At 38.6% G+C, this 23,428-nt stretch overlaps 1 protein-coding gene across 3 annotated transcripts in view; it reads left to right on the top strand.

Annotated features, from left to right (window-relative positions):
* The first annotated feature begins 2,045 nt into the window (after positions 1–2,045).
* Positions 2,046–23,428, top strand: part of LOC140243233 (pituitary tumor-transforming gene 1 protein-interacting protein-like) — a 36,488-nt gene continuing 15,105 nt past the window's right edge. For 2 of the 3 annotated variants that reach the window (XM_072322902.1, XM_072322903.1), the window contains exons 1-6: positions 2,046–2,200; positions 9,631–9,686; positions 11,032–11,137; positions 12,628–12,739; positions 13,702–13,767; positions 14,720–14,766. In XM_072322902.1, the coding sequence (XP_072179003.1) occupies positions 2,095–2,200; positions 9,631–9,686; positions 11,032–11,137; positions 12,628–12,739; positions 13,702–13,767; positions 14,720–14,766 (493 nt within the window). In that variant the 5' untranslated portion in view covers positions 2,046–2,094. Of the gene's footprint in view, positions 2,201–9,630; positions 9,687–11,031; positions 11,138–12,627; positions 12,740–13,701; positions 13,768–14,719; positions 14,767–20,421; positions 21,205–23,428 lie in introns of those variants that run through there. The other variant, XM_072322904.1, reaches the window with a different exon arrangement.

Genomic DNA, 23,428 nt, shown 5'->3' with positions numbered 1-23,428 from the left:
CTAAAAACGTAAACTTTATTGAGGGGCAATGACGTCATTGTTACAGCACAGAACGAGAAACTCCCACCGGCCCGATCATTCGATACTAATCTTTCTGTTATCGATAGAAGGTTAGCTCAAACTTTGTTTTTCAGCTTTTTTCCATAATCTTTTACAGTATTGATTCCATATTCAGAACAATTTCATAACAAATCAAATCACATGTACATAGTATTACAAAATCCACGATTTAGCATAACGTTTGACGGGATCGAACAGATTCCGCACTGCTCCGGACTGTGGAAGAAAGATTCGAGTCTTTCCATCTTGGCACAGTCTTTAGAAATTATTTGTCAGGCAGAGATGAAAAAGACAAGATGAATCATGCTGGTAGACTACTGTATACATCTAGTATAATTTTGTGCGCCCCAGCTCTCACCGAATACCTAAATATAATCATATTGCCAGAAATATAAATCACAAGTGAGGTTTACTTATTCATTCTTTCCGCGATTTCCTTTGAAATGTGTATGCATGTATATAGGAGCTATCTCAGATCATGAGAGTCTGCACACGGCCCCATGGTCTCTTTCCTGCACGGAGCCCTTCTTGGAACAGAGAAAATAAGGTTCTTGCAGTTTTGTAAATTTTGTCATTCTTTGTCTTATTGACATTTAATTTTGGTCTGTATCTTATTTTTATTTTCCATAGTGATTTATAGGATAATGCTGATGGTGATGACGGCGACGATAGGGTTGATAATCTTGACACCACGGGATGATGATCATGGTAATGATGATGATAATGATTATATGATTATGATTTCAGTTAAAAAAGTTTTTTTTTCCGTACACGGTCAATGTAGAATTGTGAGGTGATGACAAGTAAGCTCACTCTTTTAACAGTTCATAAAATTGCAAACTGACAAATTGCCCTTCTGATGCCCCGAGTGTATACAGTAGTTTGTCAATGAGTTGGAATAAAAACAACTAAATGCGAGAATTTCACATGAACTGTGCAGTGTACAATAAAAAAAAATTGCAAATTTTCGAGTTTTCAAAACGTTCGTAATTTTTATTCCGACTTTAATCGTTCAAAGTTTCACAGAACTATGAGTGTGATTGTCTACCTAGTCTTTCTTTTCAGACTAATTCATAACTGTATGGTCTAGGAATAGGCCTATCCCCGGAAGAATAGAAGAGAAGAAAGTGCAAATGTAGCCCATTTTGATAAAACGAGACAGCAGACAATGATTTATCGCTCAAAACATAATATACGTATTAATTATACAAGATGCTGCTTAATGTAGTTTGATGGACACACAACAAACTTAAAAAAAAAAGAAAGATATTTCGTTGAATGACGGGGCAGATCGCTTTTTGCGAAGGGGGGTGTGGGGAGGTCACCAGTGACAAAGGGTCATAACAAGGAAACAAAAAGGTTTTCACATTTTTACCTCCATTTCTCTCTCAAAATCGGCTGACAAAGAAAAATAAACAACATGCTTGTTCGGGGAGGTGGGAACACCTTCTAGATATATAACTACTTCCCTGGTTTGAAAGAGAATCTGCCCGATATCAATTTATAGATAATTGTTTTGCATGTTTTTGAATCGGAAGAACTGAGAGCAAGAATATTTTCTTACTAGCGAATTGCTCTCTTCATTGATGTGGAAATGGCTCAAGAATTTATCCAGGGAGAAGAAAACTTTGTTCGAAGTGTTAAAATACGAGGCTAAAAGTGAACTATTAAATACCCATTGCACCATTATTACTCGTGATCACTTGAAGTAGATGCAACCCGGAAGTTTGTAGACTATCGATACATGATGTCGATATCGACGGTTTTCGAGGAAAACAAGAGCGTATCACACAGTGCATTATGTAGGCTCGTACGTGAAAGTTAGTGTAATACGCAATCCCCATTCTGCTGTGTTGAGCGCCCGCCGCTCGCGCTGGGAGTCATTGTACTAGAGTAGACTGTATGCATGTTTTATACGAACACTATCGAATAACATTAGTTACGTGTAGTCTGCCTGGCGTGTGTGAAGTTGAAGAGCCACAGTAATAATATTTTCATTTAGGGCCTACTTTAAGTCCATATACCACTGTCAGAATGGATAAAACGAGGAGTTTCTTCATATTCGCGCTGTCATTGTGTTTCGCCATTGTTCTTATAGAAGCAGCTACACAACCAACAACCACAATAACTCCAGAAGAAGGTACGTTTTGTTGGCTGGGTCGTTGCTCACCTACACAGTTTCAGTGTAACGTTTTTATAGTTCTAACAGTTTGATCTCAGTGAGTTCATGAGTGGTGAGTTTGGCCTTGGACTGTTTGGCCTGGACTGCTGTATTGCACTGCACTAAAAAACTTGGGGCCTAAGCATGGTAGTAATGTATAAACTGTGAAGACTGTTACGTTTATAGCTGGTATAAATGTAGGCAGTAGGTAGAATCTACACTGTAAATTTAATCTGTAGCGTACGTGGGTATGGTACTAGGTTAGTAGGTAGGCCTATCATGTACAAATTTTTGTAATTCACTAATTGTATCAAACATAAATATGATTGTGTCATGATTGAAAGACCAGACCTACTGGGTGATTTCAAGTTCTGTGCTAGTGCTAGTGTTAGTGCTACATCTCAGCACTAGCACCGGCGCTATAGAAAACCGAACTTGAAATCACGTCGGTGTTGAAAGTTGACCTCAAAATTTTTATGACGTATTTCCGGTCGCTGGTGCTGGGCTCGGTGTTGAATGTCGTCTGCTGAACCGAGCTTCGCCGTTTGTGTTAGCGATTTATGTGCTTTTTCCCCATTGACTAACACTAGCCCCTAGGGATTATCATTTTCTTCATTTCAAGTTCAGTGCTGGTGTTAGCGTTGCCGTGCGAGACCCGTATTTACTTCCATAATAATAGATGCACGTTTTACGTGCAAAGTCTATGCTAATGCAGTTGTCGCCCACGTAAAGAACAGGAACACTCTAACAGTTAGACATACATGTACATGATTTGTAGCTATATAATTATAAATCTGAGTCTGGGAGCAAAATTAAATTGTTATATTTTGGGGAATGGATGAAATTTGTGGCATTTTAATCCGTCTTCCTTATTACATTGTGTGTCATGTGATAAACTAAGCAGTTTTGGCTACATCTTTTGATATTTGACTGTAATCACACGCCATCACTTTTTTCGTCGCGCAATTCCCACGGAGCTCGCAGTGCTGTGATTCCAACACCTACGTAGTGCTGGTCATTGATAATTTTAATTGGTATTGCCTCGTTAATCTGACCGTCTGTGTTGGAGCTCGATTTAACGCTGTCATTTGGCGGCTAGCACTAGCACTAGCACCGAACTTGAAATCACCCATTGTGTTTGTAGGTAGCATCTACTGTCACTCAGTGTCAGTAGTAAAGTGGGAGTGATACATAGGCCTATAATACTTACGACTACGCCAGTGGCCCGATGTGCTTGATTCTCACAGATTCTCCAGGAGTTCGGGAAGAGTTTGTCCGTGAAAAACCTCAGTCAATTCATCAAGCGTCGAGTCAAGGTCATGGGGGTCAATTGTCACATGACAGGGTCGAATTTGTCATTCATGTGACCCCCGCAGTCAAGTTAAAGTCACAGTCCGGGTCTGGTTAAAGGACAAGTCCACCTTCATATACATTAGGATTGAGAGAATGCAGCAATATTATGCACTTGTCAATGTAATGACTCACCCCACTACCCCCGGATATGGGTACGTCATTTCCTTGTTTGGTCCGTCACATTTGTGACCCAGGTGTTCGTCATTTTACCAGCTTTGTCCGTCAAATTTTTGACCGAGGGGTGCGTCAGAATCCAATCATTGTCGGTCAAATCTTTGACCGAGGGGTGCGTCATGGTACGTCACTTGGCTATGGAAAATAACACGCATTATTTTGAACCGAGGGGCGCGTCATGGTACGTCACTTGGCTATGGAAAACTGCACGCATTTTTGCACGCTACCAGTACCGTATACACGTACCGCGAGTGAAATTACAGTGAGCGCTTTCCCGCGGCAAGTGAAAATCAAAGTCGGGAAGCGTTTTGGAATAAGAGGGAAAAATGCTTGCCAGAATCTGGCAAGCAAATAATTTAAAAGCCACCCTTTCTCCTCACATTTTCCCTCCAACAAACCCATGAAATCATGCATACTCAATCTCAAACCAGGGACTGTTCAGCGATGTAACGATTTCAACCTTACTTACTGTCGAACACTTTAGTGCCTATTGCATATTGCGATGCAACACCAACACACATTGCTATTGAAGAAAGTTCGTTTATACAATGTGTGTCTAAATAGTGTTCTGTGGTGACAAAGGCAAATTTTTGACAGTAAAAGAAGCGGCAGCAAAAGAAACTTCTTGCCGCATGCCATTTTCTGCTCGCGGGATAGCCCGACCAGATGCTGTGCTGTGAGCTGTGCGGATCTCTACGTACAGCGACTGGGCTCGTACGTACGTACAGCGACTGGACTCGCGGGAATGCCGTGGCGTGGTGTGTACCTGCGCTGCAGTACATGCATCCACCGGACTAGCAATGGCCGCGCACACACAGCGCATCTGCACACATATGATTGTCATGTATGGATTGCATGCACACTGTACGGAATATCGTAGCAGCAGCGTGATGTACGGTGAATGACGGTACGGTGCTTACAGGGCCAGGGTAAGGGAAACTTGCCGAAACTTTAACAAATTATGTTTACGAACCAAAAGAAAATGAAATTGCTTTAATACAACGTAAGCAAAAATCGTTTCAGTATTTTCGGGGGTGCGTCAAATGTACCGAGGATGTCCATCAAAAAAGTGACCGAGGTGTGCGTCACTTCCAACGTGTTGTCCGTCAAAAAAGTGACTGTGGTGTTCGTCACTTGCAGCGTTTTGTCTGTCAAAAAAGTGACTGTGGTGTCCGTCAAAAACCCCGTGTGGTCAGTCAAAAAATGACCATGACGCACCCATGTCCGGGGGTAGTGGGTGCGTCATTACATTGACAAGTGCATTAGTAGAACACATCAGTGAAAGTTTGAGGAAAATCGGACAATCCATTCAAAAGTTATGAATATTTTAAGTATCTGCGAAGTCACTGCTGGATGAGAAGACTACTACAGTGTATGATGTCACATACGTACAACTACAAGTTTAGTCTTTTCATCCAGCCGTGACTGAGCAGAAACTTCAAAAATTCATAACTTTTGAACGGATTGTCCGATTTTCCTCTCACTGATGTGTTCTACTAATATTACTGCATTCACGCAACCCACATGTCTATGGAGGTGAACTTGTCCTTTAAGGTCGTGTAGTACAGTAAATAGGAGGGGAAGTCAAAGCCGACTATCCCCCCAAAACCAAATCCCACTACAGTAGTTTAGTGTAACACTAGGGCTATTTTTATGTGGGGGTCCATGTCTATTTTAGCTGTATTCACTGTAATCTAAATTTAACTGTATTTACCTGTCTTGTCGGGCTTCTGGAAAGACAGTACAGTAGTCTTGTAATGCCCTCCCACTTTCAGTAAGCTTACATGTACATTGTAGTTTCCACTTTATGTCAAACTTGAGTACCTTGTTTTCTTTATTGCAGTTATCACTGCTACTAATAAATTGTACTATTTGAGATGATTACTCTGCAGAGTAGAACTGTGAATTTGTTGTACTTTGACAGGAATGCATCGACTTCTGACTGTAATCTGTCGACTGTCATCTATTTCGCTGTTCTGTTGTAAATTAGAATCTAGGGCTACCTGAATTACAATTGTGTACGATGACGCCCAGTAAGTTGTTGGTTGAGGACTTGCTAGAGGGCCATTCAAAGGATTCGGTCCTGATCCTGAACCTGAGGAGATCCATGTGATGTATCCATGGGATGGTCAGTTTATGCGATCTTGATTTATAAATATGTGTTATGCTTCTGCTTGCAGTGATCATTGTCATTGAGCTTAGACTTGAACTTGAAGCTGTTCACTGAGTTGCCTTGACAGCTTCTGCACAAAGGCTATTCCAAGTACATTGTATTTACTACTCTCTGACTGAAAGAGTTCAATCATTTTACTAGTTCAACACCTTCCTTTTAGATAATAACTTAAACTTATGACCGTGTGTAACTTGATCAGTTGATAACAAGGAGAACAGCTGGATCAAAGTCTTCCATATCATACAAAATCTTGAACACTTCAATCATACTTACATTGTAAACATTCACGTTGATACTCTAGGGATGGAATACAACTACAATGTATGTGCATCACTAGTGCATGCATGAACCAATTGTATGTCAGCATTTGTTGCTATTGATCGCTAGACCAGAGATGGCAGCTTTCCTTGAACTAGTAGCTTGTTGTCCCAATCGGCACTCATGCTAAACCATCGCCATCCCATCTGTTCAGAGAATGTGTACATTGTAGGACACTCTCCATTTTGACTTGATGTGCTGTGTCAAGTCAGTGTTGCAGAGCTACGTGTATACTTTATGTTGTATGGCATATCCAATGCATCGCTTACATACTGTACAGCTGTACGATGTACAAGTGTACATTTGTATATTACAGCTGATGTTCGAAGTTGTTATGGTTAGCCAATCAAAGGTACACATTTTGATTTTGCTGGATTATTGTGGCAAAATGCCAAAGTAAGTACTGTACAAGGTCTGTTATTTTCGCATGTACAGATATTTTTGTAAATGAGGAGGTCAAGGACATTTTCATGAGGTGTTACATTTATTTTCGTGATTTTGACACATCGGCTATCATACATTGTACAATGTAAGTGCACTAATGCCTGATAGATTTACATGTACAGTTAGTGCAAGCTTACTGTGTACATCCATTTTATGGAAAATCCAATCTTAAATAGAGACAGTACTGTAATGCGAACAATTGAGGATATGAAATGAATATTAGTGACATGACACCTCCTTTCTGGCATCTTACACAGAGAGAGAGAGAGAAAAAAAAATGTTGTTTATTGTTTTCTTTTGTGTGTGCATGTACAATTTCTTTTAATTGGTTTCTTTATAGTGACATCACAAATTGTTGTAGAACTCCTATAGATACAGTAGAGGGCAGCACATGGGATTTTCCAAACTGCTGAAATTCATGATGGGCCTTACCATCCTTCGAATGGATCATCTTATTTCCTCACAAACTTACGTAAATGTTTCATGTGCAGTTCATGCGTGATGGACAGTGATTTGGCTCAGTCTGTACACGTTTGCCTCCAGATCCAAAGAACACAGCAATTCCTGAGTCTCACTGAGCAATGTTGTGTGTAATCATACCATTCCCTCTAGTAAGAGGGAAAACACTTTGTCCCTTACATTGTAGATAGGACATAAAATGGAGGTCCCATGTGTGTTTGAAGCTCCTTGGTGTGAGAGAATCAAAGGCACATACAGTTGAACCTCTATTATCCGGCCTCCCTTTATCCGGATCTCTCTATTATCCGGACGCAATCTCGCCGTGATTTTTTTTTTTTTTAAATAATTACGGGAAGAAAGGGGGATTCCCAACTCCTTGAGAACTCCTACCCAAACACACATGAATTACATATTACTTCCAATATGATTAACATACATTGCATCAAATTTCCTTCCAAATTGCTTACCTTCAGACATTTCAACATCCCGAAACATCCCCAAATGTAACAATGAAAAGGTTGCAGTATACACATTACTACATGTGTGGTACTACAATGGGCTACATCAGTACATGTGTATGTACATGTATATAAAGCATTGAGTCTCCCGTATCCGGCCAAAGCCCTTATCCGGATGTGCCCCGGTCCCGACTTGTCCGGATACGAGAGGTTCAACTGTACATGTACACTGTAAAAGATCCCTCTTCATTCATTGCAAAGAGCAGGGTGCATTGGTTTTTGAGCCCAGTGAGTGGTCTGCCTCACATCCAACTGGACCCCATGGAAGACCAGCTAACAGCTGAACAAGGACTATCCATACATCTTCTCAGATGAAAACAAACAAACAAACAAACAAACAAACAAACTAACTAACTATCTAACTAACTAACTAACTACATTGTAGCTAACTCTAACAAACACATTTGGGAAACTTGTACCTTTGAAAAAAATACATGTATCTATGAATTTTAGGCTCTGAAAAGTCCACAATTCAGAGTGAAATGTAGTATTTAGCTACTTTTTGACTGGTACACCGTCATGCTGATTTTTTTTTTTTTCCAAAATGCAAAGTATTGCAGTTAAATTGGCAAATTACAGTAGTTTCATTCATATACATTGTGTACATGTGTGATCTTCTATGTACATGGTACACTGTAGCATTTTCAATTACACCTGAAAATATACTTAGTTGTAAGTACCATCCAAACTTTATCTCTTCATGCACATACACACACACACACACACACACACACACACACACACACACACACACACACACACGTACCCACCATACTCATACAATATAGAAGACAAAAAGTTTGCCTTCTCCACAGGCATGTTCAGGGTTTGCATGTACACCAGTATACAATTTTGTACACTGTACAGCATGCATTGCACTCTTTACAGCAAGTGAGTCATTTCAAGGGCTACCAGAACCTACATGTATTGTGTTCTCTCCCTTTGTCTGTGCACAGAAGTACAGCCATTGTAGGAAAACAGTAAACACATGAATACAAAGGTCTTCCATTGATTCCTCCTGACCCCCCCCCCCCCCCCCAAGTCATGGCAGTAAACTGGGGTGTGTTTATAGTGCTCACTGTTGTGTGAATTAGTTGCAAAGTGCAGTTCCTGGTTTGCTTAAAGTCATTCAGGTCAAAGGAATTACAGTTTAGTGTAGCCTAAAGAACAGTATCAGTGGAGTCAACAGCCTCTGAAATGTTTTTATAATGGAACTACATGTATTGTGATCAAACACCTTGCCCTTCATCATGCAATCTGCTGTACATTGTACATCATGTGGAAACAATACTGAATGATCAAAAAAGAGATGATTCAGGAAAGCAAGTAATTTTATAACATAAATATCATAAGAGATAAACATACAGTCCTTGTCTGAATATTAAAATGTAGGGATCTCTATGATATTTTATGCGAAAGATTGCATGTCACCCTCAGCTAAGTGTTGACCTGTATGTTGTAAGGTGATCCTGGTATGAATTTCATGCTTGTAGTCACAGTAGTTAATACGTCAACATTTGTATTCTAGATGTTCAAGTATTTCCTCAGTAAACATGGAAAGGAAAAGAAAATACATTTTTGGATTGTCTAAAGTTATTACAGTAAAGCATGCCTAATATTTGCATTTGGGATGATGCAACCTGATTCAGGGGTGATAAATCAAACTTTTCTCATACAATATTATAAGGCCTACTATGAGTGCCCAACAGTGATGTGTGGATAAAGGCAGTACATCTTGAGGAGCATAAAACAGATTACAAGGAGATTACCATTTCATTAATTTGCCCTTTTTGTCACTAAAGGCACTACAAGTTATGAACAAAGAACATTCATTAAATACACAAGTGTCTCAAAGGATAAGCCAGTGTGACTACTGGCTACTTGATGCTCACTAATACTTGTGTAACTGACATCAGACACAATTTCAAATCTGTTTCTGAAATTATGCTTATTTTTTTCTTCCTTTGCAGAGTGCAGTCGTCTGAATGCTAGCTGTGATGACTGTGTCAAAGCACCAAAAGCAAAAGTAAGTTTCTTTTCAATATGTTTGTCTAGAAGCTGAAATTACTACCATACTCAGAAACAGGTTCCATTTTCCCCCCATCTTCTTAATGCGACCTTGATTCTGTTAGGATGTGTATGCTATGCTGTATGTACTTCTTGTCCAAAGGAAGTGTTTTCTAAAGTCATTGGACTCGTAAGAATGTATTCTGTGTTGGATCAAAGGCACACAATGCATAAATAAGTAGATTACCTGATAGCTGATTGTGTGTCAGGGTGAAAGAAGCTTCAGGTTGGCATTATGTGGTTAGAAAGTATAAAGCAGTGATTGACATCCATGAGAATACAATATAATAGGCAAATCTCTTGACGCAGCTAATCAGCCTGGACGATGTGTACAATGTGCAAGACTTATACGCAAGTAGTGTCGTGTAAATTTCACTCTGCTGCAAATTTTACATTTTAGTATTTGGAGGCTATAGGGGCCTACCTTTTTACATCATGGGAAAGGTTTGGAATTAGATTTTTTATCTTGCTCGTTTGTAGAAATGGGGTGCATTACCCATTAAATGTCTGTCGAACTCTATTGCTATTCTAATAGTTTTCTCGATTGTTTTATGAGCAGAGTTTATTTATGGTAGCCCATTATATAGTACATTGTATGTTCTGCCTGAACTCTTTTAGTAATAGTAAGTCCAATAATCAACCTGTCTACAGTATGTATAGGAAGTGAGCTTAATGACTGATAGTAGACCACAGTGACGTAACTGCAAACCTGAGTTTTACAGCCTGCATTAGATGGGATTAAAGTCTGTGGTTTGACAAATACATCCTTCCTATTAAAATCAGGTGCGTGCAGCTATTGTGCATCTAGAATTCTGCATTATAGCACAGCACCCCAGACTTACACGTAACCTATGAAATTAGTGTAATGCAAATCATAAATGTGAAGCATTCTTGATTACTACGAACTCCTGAATTGCAATGAGATGCACTTCTTTTATGCATTTTTTTTTTCAATCAGTTACTTCCATAGTTTACGTGAAAGGAAAAAAGAAAATGCAGGGAAGGGGAAGGGACAAATGAGGACCCTTTTTTACCATAAAGTTGCATTTAATGCAAGGGGATTTATGGAGAGTAATACACAGTGACAGGAGATAAGATTTGTTTTCATATCATCTGCCTTGACCAAAGAGGTACTACAATTACATGTACACATGTATTGTGACATGGCATGTTGTATTATGCACAGTTAAAATGTTACTCTTCACTTGATGTATTTGTTCTAACATCCTTATCTCCATCATCTTGTCCTGATTACCAGTGATTGTGTGATGTGATTTAGTATTCTCTCTTTGTTTCACCCATAGTGCTACTACTGCTTGTCTACCAAGCAGTGCTCTCTGTACCCAGCTTCAGACATCCTGCCCAACAAAGAGTGTCCTCTTAGTGAGGCAAGATGGGGCACCTGTTTGAGTAAGTCAGTGCAAGGTGTCTTTAATTGTCATTTGCATGAGGTTGACTGCCAGACTCCTTGGTCTTGTTGCCTGTGACCACCGCAACAAACAAACAAACAAACAAGCTATGAAAACAAAACAAAACATTTCTGTCTTTGTGAAGAGATTTACAGAAAAGAGCTTATTTTTGTATGCCCTCAGTAGGGGCATGTAGTCACAGTCTGAAGTGAACTTCGGGCACCACTCGCACTGGCAGTCAAGTCTGTCTTTCAACGTACAGTGTTGCACTCACTGCAGATGATTTATTGAGACAGATTTCCTGAGTATTAATGATTTGAGCCAATATAAGCTGTAATCTGCTAGGCAGATAAAAAAACATGTTAGAGAGTTATCATAATGTACTCACATGAAGAATTTGTAATGTGGGAGTAACCTGATGACAAATTTAGACACTTCCACCTCCAAGATGCTTATTTTGAAGGACGCTACGTGAATTCACTCAGCGTGTAAAGAAGCACGTTCAGTCTGAACGTGACAGTTAGTTACACTTTGTGGGAACTTCACTGACTTTGTCATGCATGCTGGATGATCATTGTTATCTGACTCACATGTAAGTAAGAGAAAATTAATTTATCAAATCTTGAAAGGTAACTGTATTACTATTTATTCAACTTATTTGATGGTTTTATGTTTACTTGAAACAATGGGAAGCTGCTCTATTTCCCATGTCATCAGTCATGTTTGTGAACATCGATTCATCACAAGAAACATTAATGAGACTTATACTCAGATGCAATATTCTTCCCTTTCAGGAACAGAGCATAGTTTTTATTATATAACGACTGAAGAGATCCTTGTCATTTGATTGGTTGTTTGACATTGATTATTCGGCCCATTTCACTGTGACGTCATCATCCGTGCAATTGTGTTCCATTTACCGTGCAATTTTGGATCCATACGATCTGCTCCATTGCACGATCACTGCGAGCCCGGCTTACTACGCGTATACGCTTGCGTGTACGTGTTGCAGTGTATGTATGCGACATCGCGCTACTGATAATAGCGTAAAGGCTAAAGCACTCAGTGAGCACTCTCGCGATCCCAGATTCTCTCTTGTTTCTAAATTAATAAAACATGAAAGGACAAGAATCTCTTTCATGCGTTATATAAAACAAATAATAAATGTTTTTCATTCGTGCAATGGACAGAATATTTCATTCGGTGAAAGATGAAATGTTCGATCCATTCAACGAGGCGCAGCCGAGTTATCATTTCATCTTTCACCTCATGAAATATTCTGTCCATTGCACTCATAAACATTCATTATTTGTATACTATGTGCTGCTGATGGTTGCTACAAATAAGATGTGTGACTAATGTTAATATTTTTCTCTGCTTGTCATTCTCTCTTTGTGCCAAGGGCATTGAGGCATTGTCTGTAAACTTGTGAATTGCTAGAGATTTTCTGATGTTGACCTTTGTCTGTGATCACACTTCCTTTCTCTGCAGTCAACTTTGAGGCCCTGATTATCAGCATGAGTGTGATAGCTGGTATGATTCTAATTGGAGTGCCGTGTTGCATCTACTGCTGCTGCTGTAGAGGCTCAGGAAACAAAGCCAAGTGAGTTCATTGTCAACTTTGCTTGGCTCTCCACAAGACATTAGTGCCAATTGCTTAATTAGCAGGTTTTTAATTGGTCGTCACATGCTCATGATTTCCTTTGAATATCATATTTAGCCAGTTAGGCTTTGAGACATTACTGATACACATTAGTTGAACTTCATTTGACAGGAGTTTTCATGAATCTTCAGCCACTTATGGCTACATTCTCCTACTAAACTGTCAATAAAAATGATGATGGACATGTTTGCTACAGGTGTAGGTGTAAAATAATCTGGTGTTGTGATACATGGTCACAATTTTGGATTCCAACTGGCTGCAAGCAATTATTCCTGTCAGTTTATGAAGAGTGACTCAAATTGTGCATCAGGAGATGATTGTAGTACTGTTTCATGTAATAAGACATCCTGATACTGGAATCTGGATAATGGAATCCTCTTCTGCAAATTATCGCTTTGTGTGTGTAATTATATTATTTGCTCTTTTTTAACACGTTGGAATTTGAGTTTTCTCTCAATTATTGTTTTGATCAAAGAGTACTAGAATGGCTGTTCTAGATTTTCCATAGTACTAGGTGATATACATATATGTAGTACAATGGTTTATATATTTTATGGTTTGATACCTATTGAATCTACCTGTAGTCATTCCGGCAAGTGCATAACTTGTACAAGAATTCTTATATGAATGAATACACAATACGAAAAGATTAATCTTGAGCGCACTGTATTTATGTAAAGATGTTTCATTTATGGAAAGTTGGACAAGAGAATGAAGAAAAAATCGATAAATGGGATCAGAAAGGCATATATACAAGATAGTCTCAAAAGATTCAATCCAACAGGATAGTTTGTGTATTAAATACAGTACAAACTCTCTGCTTAGTCATTTGCCTGCTGTTATAAATTGCATTGTGTGTTCATAGTACACATCACGACTCTCATTAAAACTTCCTCTTTCAGATGGGCTCGAGAAGACGCCAAGACAGAGAGACAGAAGGAAGAAAGGAGGATGAAACATGAACAGAAGTAAGAGATTAGTTTATCTCACTTGATTATCTTGATCTTTTTTAGATTTCTGTTATTTTGTGCTCCAGAATGTTTGTGAAATTTTTACTTGAACACTTTCACATTTAGGATACGCTAAGTCAATAATAGATAGTGTTAACTGTACTTGGTAGATAAATTTGTACAGATGTTGCATTGTTCACTTTTCTTCTGATGGTAAGTTCTCCGTATTCTTAAGCAGAAGCATTCTATGTATACCATGCAGTAAATAGGATACTATGGTCGTTTAATGCTCGGCATATTTACTCTGTTACGATACTCAGTATAGTGAGTTTGATGAACATGAACCCATTCCTGCTGTATCCACTTTCATTTTTGGCGAACATTCACAAATACTGTTTGGTTGTAAAACATTTTTTGAAACCATTGCTACAAAATGTCACTCAAACCATTTTCATGATTGAATGGAGATATGACTCATTAAATACAGCACCCTTTGCTAAATGGTTTTCACACATTCAGTTTCATTGTGTCAGGACAGTTTACTTCCTCTTTCATCAGTGCATTTAGTCGGGAACAATTTACACTAGAATTTATCTATTGTTCCTTCCCATTGTCATTTTCCGTATCTATTACCTTCTTAATGAACGCTTTACAGTTGTGCAAAAAGAAATGCACACATACAAACCAGGGAAGAGTTTTAGATATCATGTAGAGAAGTGTGCAGTAGTTTCCTCATTACATGAATGTTTTTGATGGGAACTCATATTGCATAGATTATAGATAGACCATAACGAAAACCTAAATATTGACTATATACATATGCATTTGCTATTATGTTTTGATTTGATTAGATGCATACACTCACAGAGAAACTCAAACCTCTATACTCTTGTGTTTATATTCATGATATCAAATATCGAAGCAGGAAATGAAACAATGTTTTTGTATGTTTTTTTGTACTCCTTTTCAGGAAAGCAGAGCGCAAGGCCAAGAATGACGAGATAAGGCGTAAATATGGTAAGTCTGTTGTGGCATCTGGTATCTTCCTGGCATTATGTGGGAATGGAAAACTAACCTCCAGAGTGCATTGTGGTAATAAGGAAATGTCAGATGGTGGCTAACACTAACACTGGTCATGTCAAATCTGAGGAATCTCCCTCAGTAGGAAAATACACAAGGTTTCCATAGATGCCAAGATTAATGGAAATAATTAAATAAGGAATTGTAAGGTACATCCCAGCACATTTTGAAAGTTCTGATTAATTATCCAGTAATTGACCAGATAGTTTTAATTAAAGAAAAATTAAAGAAAGGTTGCTTCAAGGAAATTATGCTTTAAAAAGAATATCTCTGCAAAATGCAATTATATGAATATCAATGAACAAATGTGAAACTTAGCCTTTGTTGGCTGTTCCTTCAGTTATCAGTGGTAGCTCCTCTACTCTCTATATTGACAATGTTACCCTTCAGTTTTTCAAGGCCTGATCGTAGGTTCTATTCTGTAAGACATAGAGAATTTAGGTAGTAACAAAAAAATTGAAGCCCAGCGGTAGACGGACTGACATTGAATTGTTCAAAATTGGGCTTCTGAACAGTCCCCTGTAGTAATAATTTCTTTTTGGACAGTAACACCAGGACAGTCTCCCCATATAGTAGATTTTGCTTTAGAACACAATAGTCCCCAGTAGAAAATTTAATTCAAAGCTGTTATCCCTAGGACTTTGGCCTGCTAGGCAGTAAGACAGCAGTGATTATACTGTATTATACAGTAGCATCACTATCCTGATTGTGTATTCATTCTGCGATATCTATAGACTACAGTACATGTGTATTGCTGTCCAGGGTTAATGTAATTTGCAAATAAATGTCATCAACCTTAAATGCTCAAGGAATTAAGAAAGGGAAGGTACAGCTGTATAAAGTACAGCTCTTTCATGTGTGACATCCAGGTAAGCGAACAATTCTTGGAGCATTGGAAACCTGTAGCCTCAACTCAAATACCACGAAAAAGTCATTTCTCCTTTGCATTGTGGTGGAAACATAAAGCAATTAGCTGTATATGGTTCTTCACAGAAGATAAATCATTAAACTTCAATCAAACAAATTATGTACACTGTAGAAGCTATGTCATCTTCTTTGCACAGATCACTCACAAGACATGTATTTCAATTCCTTCAAACTCTCCATTGCTTGCATCATCATAAAAGTCACAGGTGGTGCCAAAACTACTCTAATGTGTTGGATTCCAAGGAACTATACCATTTGTGGTTTCATCTTAAAAGCTAGTACTCTCAAAGTTACTAAGCCTTGTCTCATTCTGGAGAATCTCCAAAATTGAAAATAGAAATCAGAGATTATCAATGCTGTAAAAGCTTTGGCATGATGCGGGGGCAAACCTGTGAGTCATTCCATGGTTGCAAATGTCATCATCACGCACCAAAGCACTCCATGTGCTTACCTGAATTTGCAGCTTACCATACTGTAGTGAATTGGTATTCACCTCAATATTTTAAATCCCAAACATTATTGTATATCATCAAACATATTTGCAACTTCATGTGTTTTCTCAACATGATGCATATTTCTGTATGTGTGTAAGTCTTGCTCTTCACAGAATATTACACACTCAGTATATTGTACCTTTCAACACATTGTCAGCACTTGTGTGTAAACCTGCGGTGCGCCTCATTCTTCACTGAACCCAGTGTCCCTGGACTATCACAATCCTCTATATCATTGTATTGTGAGAGCAAGAAAGTCACAAATCACAAAGAATATCTGTCTTTTTTCTGTATTTGTTTTTTTTTTTTCTGTTCATGCAGCAGGGTATAAATGTCAAATGTGAATTCATGTTGATGTGTCTGTGCTTTTGTGTGACCATTGTCTTTATCAGAGTGATGTGTTGCAGTATTGCCAATTTTCCATATCATTATCTTTGCATTCTTCATCACAACCCAACAGTATGGACAAACTACATGTCATATTATGATAATGTATTTATGTGTATTAGATACAGAGTAACAAGAAATCTTGAATGATTGTGTAGACAAGAAAAGCCTACTTTCATAGAAAGATACCACCTGGTTGAAATGATGTACATACAATATTCTTAAGAACCCTAGGATTCCTCTTTGATATGGGGCAACAGAAGTGGCACTACCATTATGCCATGTACAGTGTATTGTGTCAAGAGGTATAGCATATAAACTACATGTAGGTATTAAAATCAGTCCTTCTTTCCACCAAACAAGAAACCTACAATATATCTGAGATATACTATGTTTGGCTTTGTTGACATCGATTGTGGTGTTCTCATGCTTCAATTTAAACAAAGTGAAATATCAGAGTATGTCTTTTACAGTGCTGTAACACAAGACAAAGTTGTGCAGATTTTTTTAAACCTTGAAAAATACTTATGCTATTTCAGTGATGACACATTAGTCAGTAAAGTACAAGTACCACACTTTATTTATTTGCAATCTGGAGGGAATTTTGTGAAGCATTTGGTTTTTTTTTTTTTTCCTGACAAACTGTTGTACAGCTGAAAGCTACTAAAATCTTGCATCAGACTGACTGAGAGCAAATTTATCGAGCAAATTTGTTGGACAAAACGCTTCATGAAATGCCCCCAGCTAGTGAGTGGGTTATTGAGTATAGATTCCTCTGACATTCACACAGCAATGTCAAGGACCTCTAGTCTTAGATTGTTCAAATTGAAGATATTCAGAGTCTGTGTTCTGGATTCCTGGCCATGCATGGAGAGTTGCAGTCCAAGAAGACCCCAAGAAATTCTTAAGAAGACCGCACGCAGAACTTTCAAGATGATCCCTTGATGTTTTCAAGAAGACCCAGAGTCTGGTGTGGCTACTGAATCTATCAAGTGGAAAATGTTGTGTTCTTGAAGACATACAGTGTAGATACTTGACTAGTGCTTACATGAAAGGAATCAGAAGTGAACGATTATGAGAATATGGACATTGATACAAATTATATGTATGCTGTGTTGTGTCATGTACAGAGGGAAGTTATGCCTGTGCCACTATTGGCTATTAACGAACATCTAGACCTAAAGGGATAATGCTTTATCAGTTTGATGACCTTACCCTTGCTCTGAATATGAAGCTGTCCTTTCCTTTAATATACAAATGATGCACAGGATAGAGTGCGTTAGTGTAGGCATAGCGCACTCGAGGGTATTTACAATTGTGAAACATGCACGAGGCGAAGCCGAGTGCATGTTTCACTACATTGTAAATACCCGAGAGTGAGCTACGTCTCCACTAACGCCACGAAATAATCCTGTGCATCATTTGTTTTATAAAATGGGTCGAAAACTAACAACATTTTTCACGTACCTTTGTGGATCAAGATGTCCGAAGATGTTCGTCCCAAACACGTCGCAATCGGAAATCCCGCACATAAGTACTGTACGTATAAGAGTATACGTACGCCACACATGTTATGCACACAAGAAAGGCCGGCCGGCAGCCCGAACTAGAAGTTGTTTTAGTGTAGAGGATTGACAGCGCGTATAGTAGCGCGCGACGCACTTGTAACAACTGATTGAGTGCGCACTGCTAGTGTAAGCATTGTGACGTCAGGCCGCATGCATGTTAGTGAGAAATTAATACAAGCACACGTGACTCATTTCAGCGCTTCCAATTGGCTACATTCTTGAACCCATTTTATAAGAATTTATGATATATGGTGTCTGTCATGCAAGGCATAGTCATTTCTTTGCTGAAGTAAAGTTTCCTCATATTATATATAATTATATGTTGCTTGAAGGTTTGCATGGTGAAGTAAATGAGGGAGAAAGGTTTGCGATAGCACCATGCCTCTTATTGCTTAAATGTACTGTCTAGAAAGACATCAATGTCATGCGCTGTGATATCATCATACAATTTTCTTTTTTATTCTTCAGAGGAAGAAAATACAAATTACAAATTTCTGTTTTCTGTGCTTAGTGTATTCCATGCTGTTATTCTTCTTTGGTATGAATTTACTTTTCATAAAAAGGCTGAGGCTAAGTTGGCCTACTGTACAATGTTCAATTGACAGGATTGGTGAAAATGTTTTTCAAGGTCTTTGACCAGACTAAGGGCCTTTATGAAACAGATTTTCCTGACAAAAATAGCATATTTATGTGAGTGAGTATCATCTTATAAAGTAACTAGGCAGAGAATATGAAAGCTCTCAAAAGCTTTCCAAATACCTGAGTGCTGTAGGATTTACTGGCTGATACACCTCTTCAGGGCATGTAATAAGAAGCAAGAATAAATGAGCAATGTGGGGTGATAATCTTCTCATACAGTCTTTGGCAGGCTTATCATGCAATTCTCTGTAATAGGCTGGAGGTGACTTTTCAAGAAGAGTCTGTGGCATAGTGAATACATGAATTGTTTAAGTGCTAGGACTCTTACTTGTAGCTCTAGGCTACTGTGTGCGCCATATATATTTTTGGGTATAATTTGTAAAAGTTGGATTTGTGAGATAATTTCTTGAGTGATTGCGTTTATGGTAGAGAACCATAAATACTACAGAATGAGAGATAAGTTTCACCTCTTACCAGGAGAAATGAAGTAATTTTCCACCTTGGATTACTATACTTTATAAATACAATGTAGTGCATTTTCTGTTATGGAAGGCATTATGGTCATGATTTGTTGATTTTGTAAACATCAGTTTACTCGCTATTTAACTCAAAAAATTTAGAATACTGTGAAACATACAGTTGTACCACTTGTACAAGATACATAATTATGTATATTCCAAACCTGATGCCAATTTTCCCCCTCCAGTGTTTACCACTTTATAATTATATATTTGTAAATTTCTCTAGATGAAGATGGTGTAAGCATTATTTTGTTTTTCTTTTCTTTTTGTCCTGTCGCATGGTGTAGTGCTGTTTAATAAATGAAGTTGACTTCTTTTTAATGCTGAGCAGCCATTTCTGTAGTATCTGATTAGTGCCATTGTAGAAATCAAGTGAATTGCTTCATTGCCAAACTAACAGCTAGAGGAAGAGAAAACAACATTTTTTTTTGTACATTGTAAGTAATCACCTGTAACAACTCTCACATGCATGTGTACCTATTCAGTATACTAATCATCTTCTGCAGGTGACATGGTATGATCCGTAACCTTTTTTAGAACTGTTTATTTTTACCCCATTATTTAGTACGGTGTAATGAATGTCTCTGCCCCATTGACTGCTGTCTGACCCTCTCACGCTTGTTTTTATAAGAAAAAAAAACAAAAAACAAAACCAATGCAATCAAGCATTCTGATGGTGCAATACACGTATGCTGCACTAATATCAACAACTGTATATTGCCAAGTTTGTAGCGCAGTATCTTTATTTGGAGACAGGATTTCGTGGAATCAAAATGATTTCCCTTTTTGGCTATTTTTTTTTTTGTTTTTTTATCGCCTGATGGAGATGAGTTGTTTTACCTTGGTCATGTACTGTGTTCACAGTTAAAGGAAAAATGGCTAAAAAGTGCACTCAGATGTGAAATAAAATGAAAAGTAGCTCCAAAGCCATGCATGCATGTTTGTGTGACATGATGTGTTTTGCATCAGGTGACCCAGTCCCATAGACATTTCATCCTGTTGTCATAGACATTTCATCCTGTTGTCATGACATTTATTTTGTTTCCATGTCAACAGGCTTGCATGTCGACCCATCATCCACCTGAATTCATCCTCTGACCCTTGACCTCTGCTTCTTCCTTGCTGCTTATGCCAATAGTGCCGTTCTACCCTCTCATCAGAGTTATACATACTGTGTGATATCCGTGATATCCAGTCCATTCCTTCCATTGAAAGACGCCTTAAGACACACTGTAGCCAGCATTTGTCATGGGAGAAAAAACTCATGAAGTGTTTATTGTTCACTGTTTGTACATACATTTATGCCACTGCAATTCTGATTTAATGCAGTTTATAGATTTTCCCTCTACAGATACTTTTTGTATAATTCATGGTACTGTAGATTTGATCATATTGTTCAATTGTTCTTATAAATGTAGTAATTTTTACTCTTTTAAAAGTATTATCATAGCTGCTGTAGAGCAACAGACGTGGTATCCATCAATCCCAAAGTTCATTCATGTAACCACCATACAGTGTTATCTTATCCCAGAAAATATTTCTAATATGCATAATGTCTCCTTTTTAAGATAAATTAACAAAAAATGATGCTCTTAATGACAGCATTGAAATAGATGCGGCTGCAAAGACAATTCACAACCTTCGCTTTTGTTAGAACTACGCCTACTCTTGCCTCACACTTTTATAACTTTCACATTAATGCTGACATCAGGTGATGTGCTAATCTTTTATGTTCCTTCTAACCTAACCACACATTCATGATTCTTCCATTAAGTGGGAGTTTGCAGTATGCTGGTCTAACAAGTTCTGCACCATTAACCCTCTTTGTACATTGCTTTGAATCCTTAACAAGTTTGAAAGTGGCTTTAGGAATACTCTGTTAAGGGGGTTCAGGGACACGCTGTAATATTTTACAAGTGAACTGGATGATCGAAACCAGTCTTGTTGAAGCCTGTTATCAAACTTGTTTTCCCCACCAATGTACAACTGTAAAAGATCTCCCAGCAACCATGATAGTCTTCACAAGTTCTGTGTGTGTACAGCCCTGACTGAAAAACAGTTTAAGCGACCATGAGACATACTGTTCCTCATGATCACACCTGCACCTTTCTCTGACAAACTTGCAAACTACTGTACGAGCTGAAATTTTTGCGTGCAGATATTTTCGCGAATTGCTACTAGGAGAACATTTTCACGTGTTGTTAATTTCGCGGTTGCGAGGTCTAACTGTGCTTATCTGTTCGCACGTTGTTATTTTCGCGGTTCAAAGGCAATTCGCGAAATTCGCGAAAATAAAACCACCGCGAAAATTTCAGCTCGTACAGTATGCATTAAAGGGATGGTACAGTATTGGTGGAGATGAGAATTGGGCTTTTAACTTTTTGCAAGATACCAAGAAAACACTTATGATATAGTACAGAGCATACCATTTTAAGAGGAATTCAAAGTTTATTTGATGAAAATCGGGTTTGGAATGACTGAAACATCCAAAAACAAATAAAACAATGCAATCATAATAAAGTTTGGGTCCCACACTTTCTTAGAATCGCTCTTTTTTGGATATCTCAGCCATTTCAAAACCAATTTTCATCAAAGAAACATTGAATTCCTCATAGAATTACATGCTCTTTCATATTTCATAAGAAGTTTCTCATTATCTCACCAAAAAATGTTAGAAACCTGAAATTAGGTCTCAACGAAAACTATACGATCCCTTTAAAACAAACATCTCTAGAATGATATTGAGAAAATAGGAAATTACATGAAAGCAACTTTAAAAAAAAAAAATGATTTCATGGACAACAGTATTTTTGTGCCTCTGCTGTAATGGATGCTCTCACTGAGCCGAAGGCTCAAGTGAGCTATTGTGATTGTTCTCCGTCATCCTTTGTCCGTCGTCCGTCGTGCGTAAACTTTTTACATTTTCATCTTCTTCTTGAAAACCCCAAGACTGATTTTCATCAAACTTGGCAGGTAGCATCCCTAGGGGGTTAGGATCTCAATTTGTTAAAGTGGGTACCATGCCCCACCCAGGGGGACCCCAGGGGGACCCAACCCCCCCCCCAAATTAATGTATCTTTAAAAATCTTCTTCTCTAGGACCAGAAGTGATAGAGCTAAGTTAATACTATGAGTTGGTACATTGATGACTGTAGTTTCAAGTTTGTTCACGGCGGAATCAGGGATGCCCCCCTTGGGACCCAGGGGAGGGGGGTGGGGAGGGGTCCTAATGGGGCCCAATTGTACATTTTCATCTTCTTTATGAGAACCCCATGACCCATTTTCACCAAATTTGGCAGGTGGCATCCTTAGGGGTATAGGATCTCAATTTGTTCAAATGGGGACCCTGTCCCACCTGGAGGGCCCCAAGGGGCCCAAACCTCCCAAAATCAAGGAATCTCCAAAAATCTTCTCTAGAATCAGAAGTGATACAGCTAAGTAAATACTATGAGTTAGTACATTAATGACTGTAGTTTCAAGTTTGTTCATAGCAGATCCAGGGATGCCTCCCTCAGGGGGCGGGAGAGGGGTGGGGAAGTCCAAATTGGGGCCCAATTGTACATTTTCATCTTCTTGAGAACTCCATGACCCATTTTCACCAAATTTGGCAGTAGGCATCCTTAGGGGCATAGGATCTCAATTTGTTCAAATGGGCACCCTGTCCCACCTGGAGGGCCCCAAGGGGCCCAAACCTCCCAAAATCAAGGAATCTCCACAAATCTTTTCTAGAATCAGAAGTGATACAGCTACGTTAATACTATGAGTTAGTACATTAATGACTGTAGTTTCAAGTTTGTTCATAGCAGATCCAGGGATGCCTCCCTCAGGGGGCAGGAGAGGGGTGGGGAAGTCCAAATTGGGGCCTAAATTGTACATATTCATCTTCTTCTTGATAGCTTCATGTTGGATTTTCACCAAACTTGGCAGGTAGCATCCCTAGGGGGTTAAAATCTCAATTTGTTAAAATGGGCACCATGCCCCACTCAGGGGGCCCATCCCCCCCAAATTAATGAATCTTTAAAAAAAAAAAAATCTTCTTCTCTAGAACCAGAAGTGAGAGAGCT

The sequence above is a fragment of the Diadema setosum genome, chromosome 20 (genome assembly GCF_964275005.1).
Source record: "Diadema setosum chromosome 20, eeDiaSeto1, whole genome shotgun sequence".
NCBI classification, from domain to species: domain Eukaryota; kingdom Metazoa; phylum Echinodermata; class Echinoidea; order Diadematoida; family Diadematidae; genus Diadema; species Diadema setosum.
Note: the sequence above shows the minus strand (reverse complement) of the source record. Positions and strands in the feature narration are given on the sequence as shown.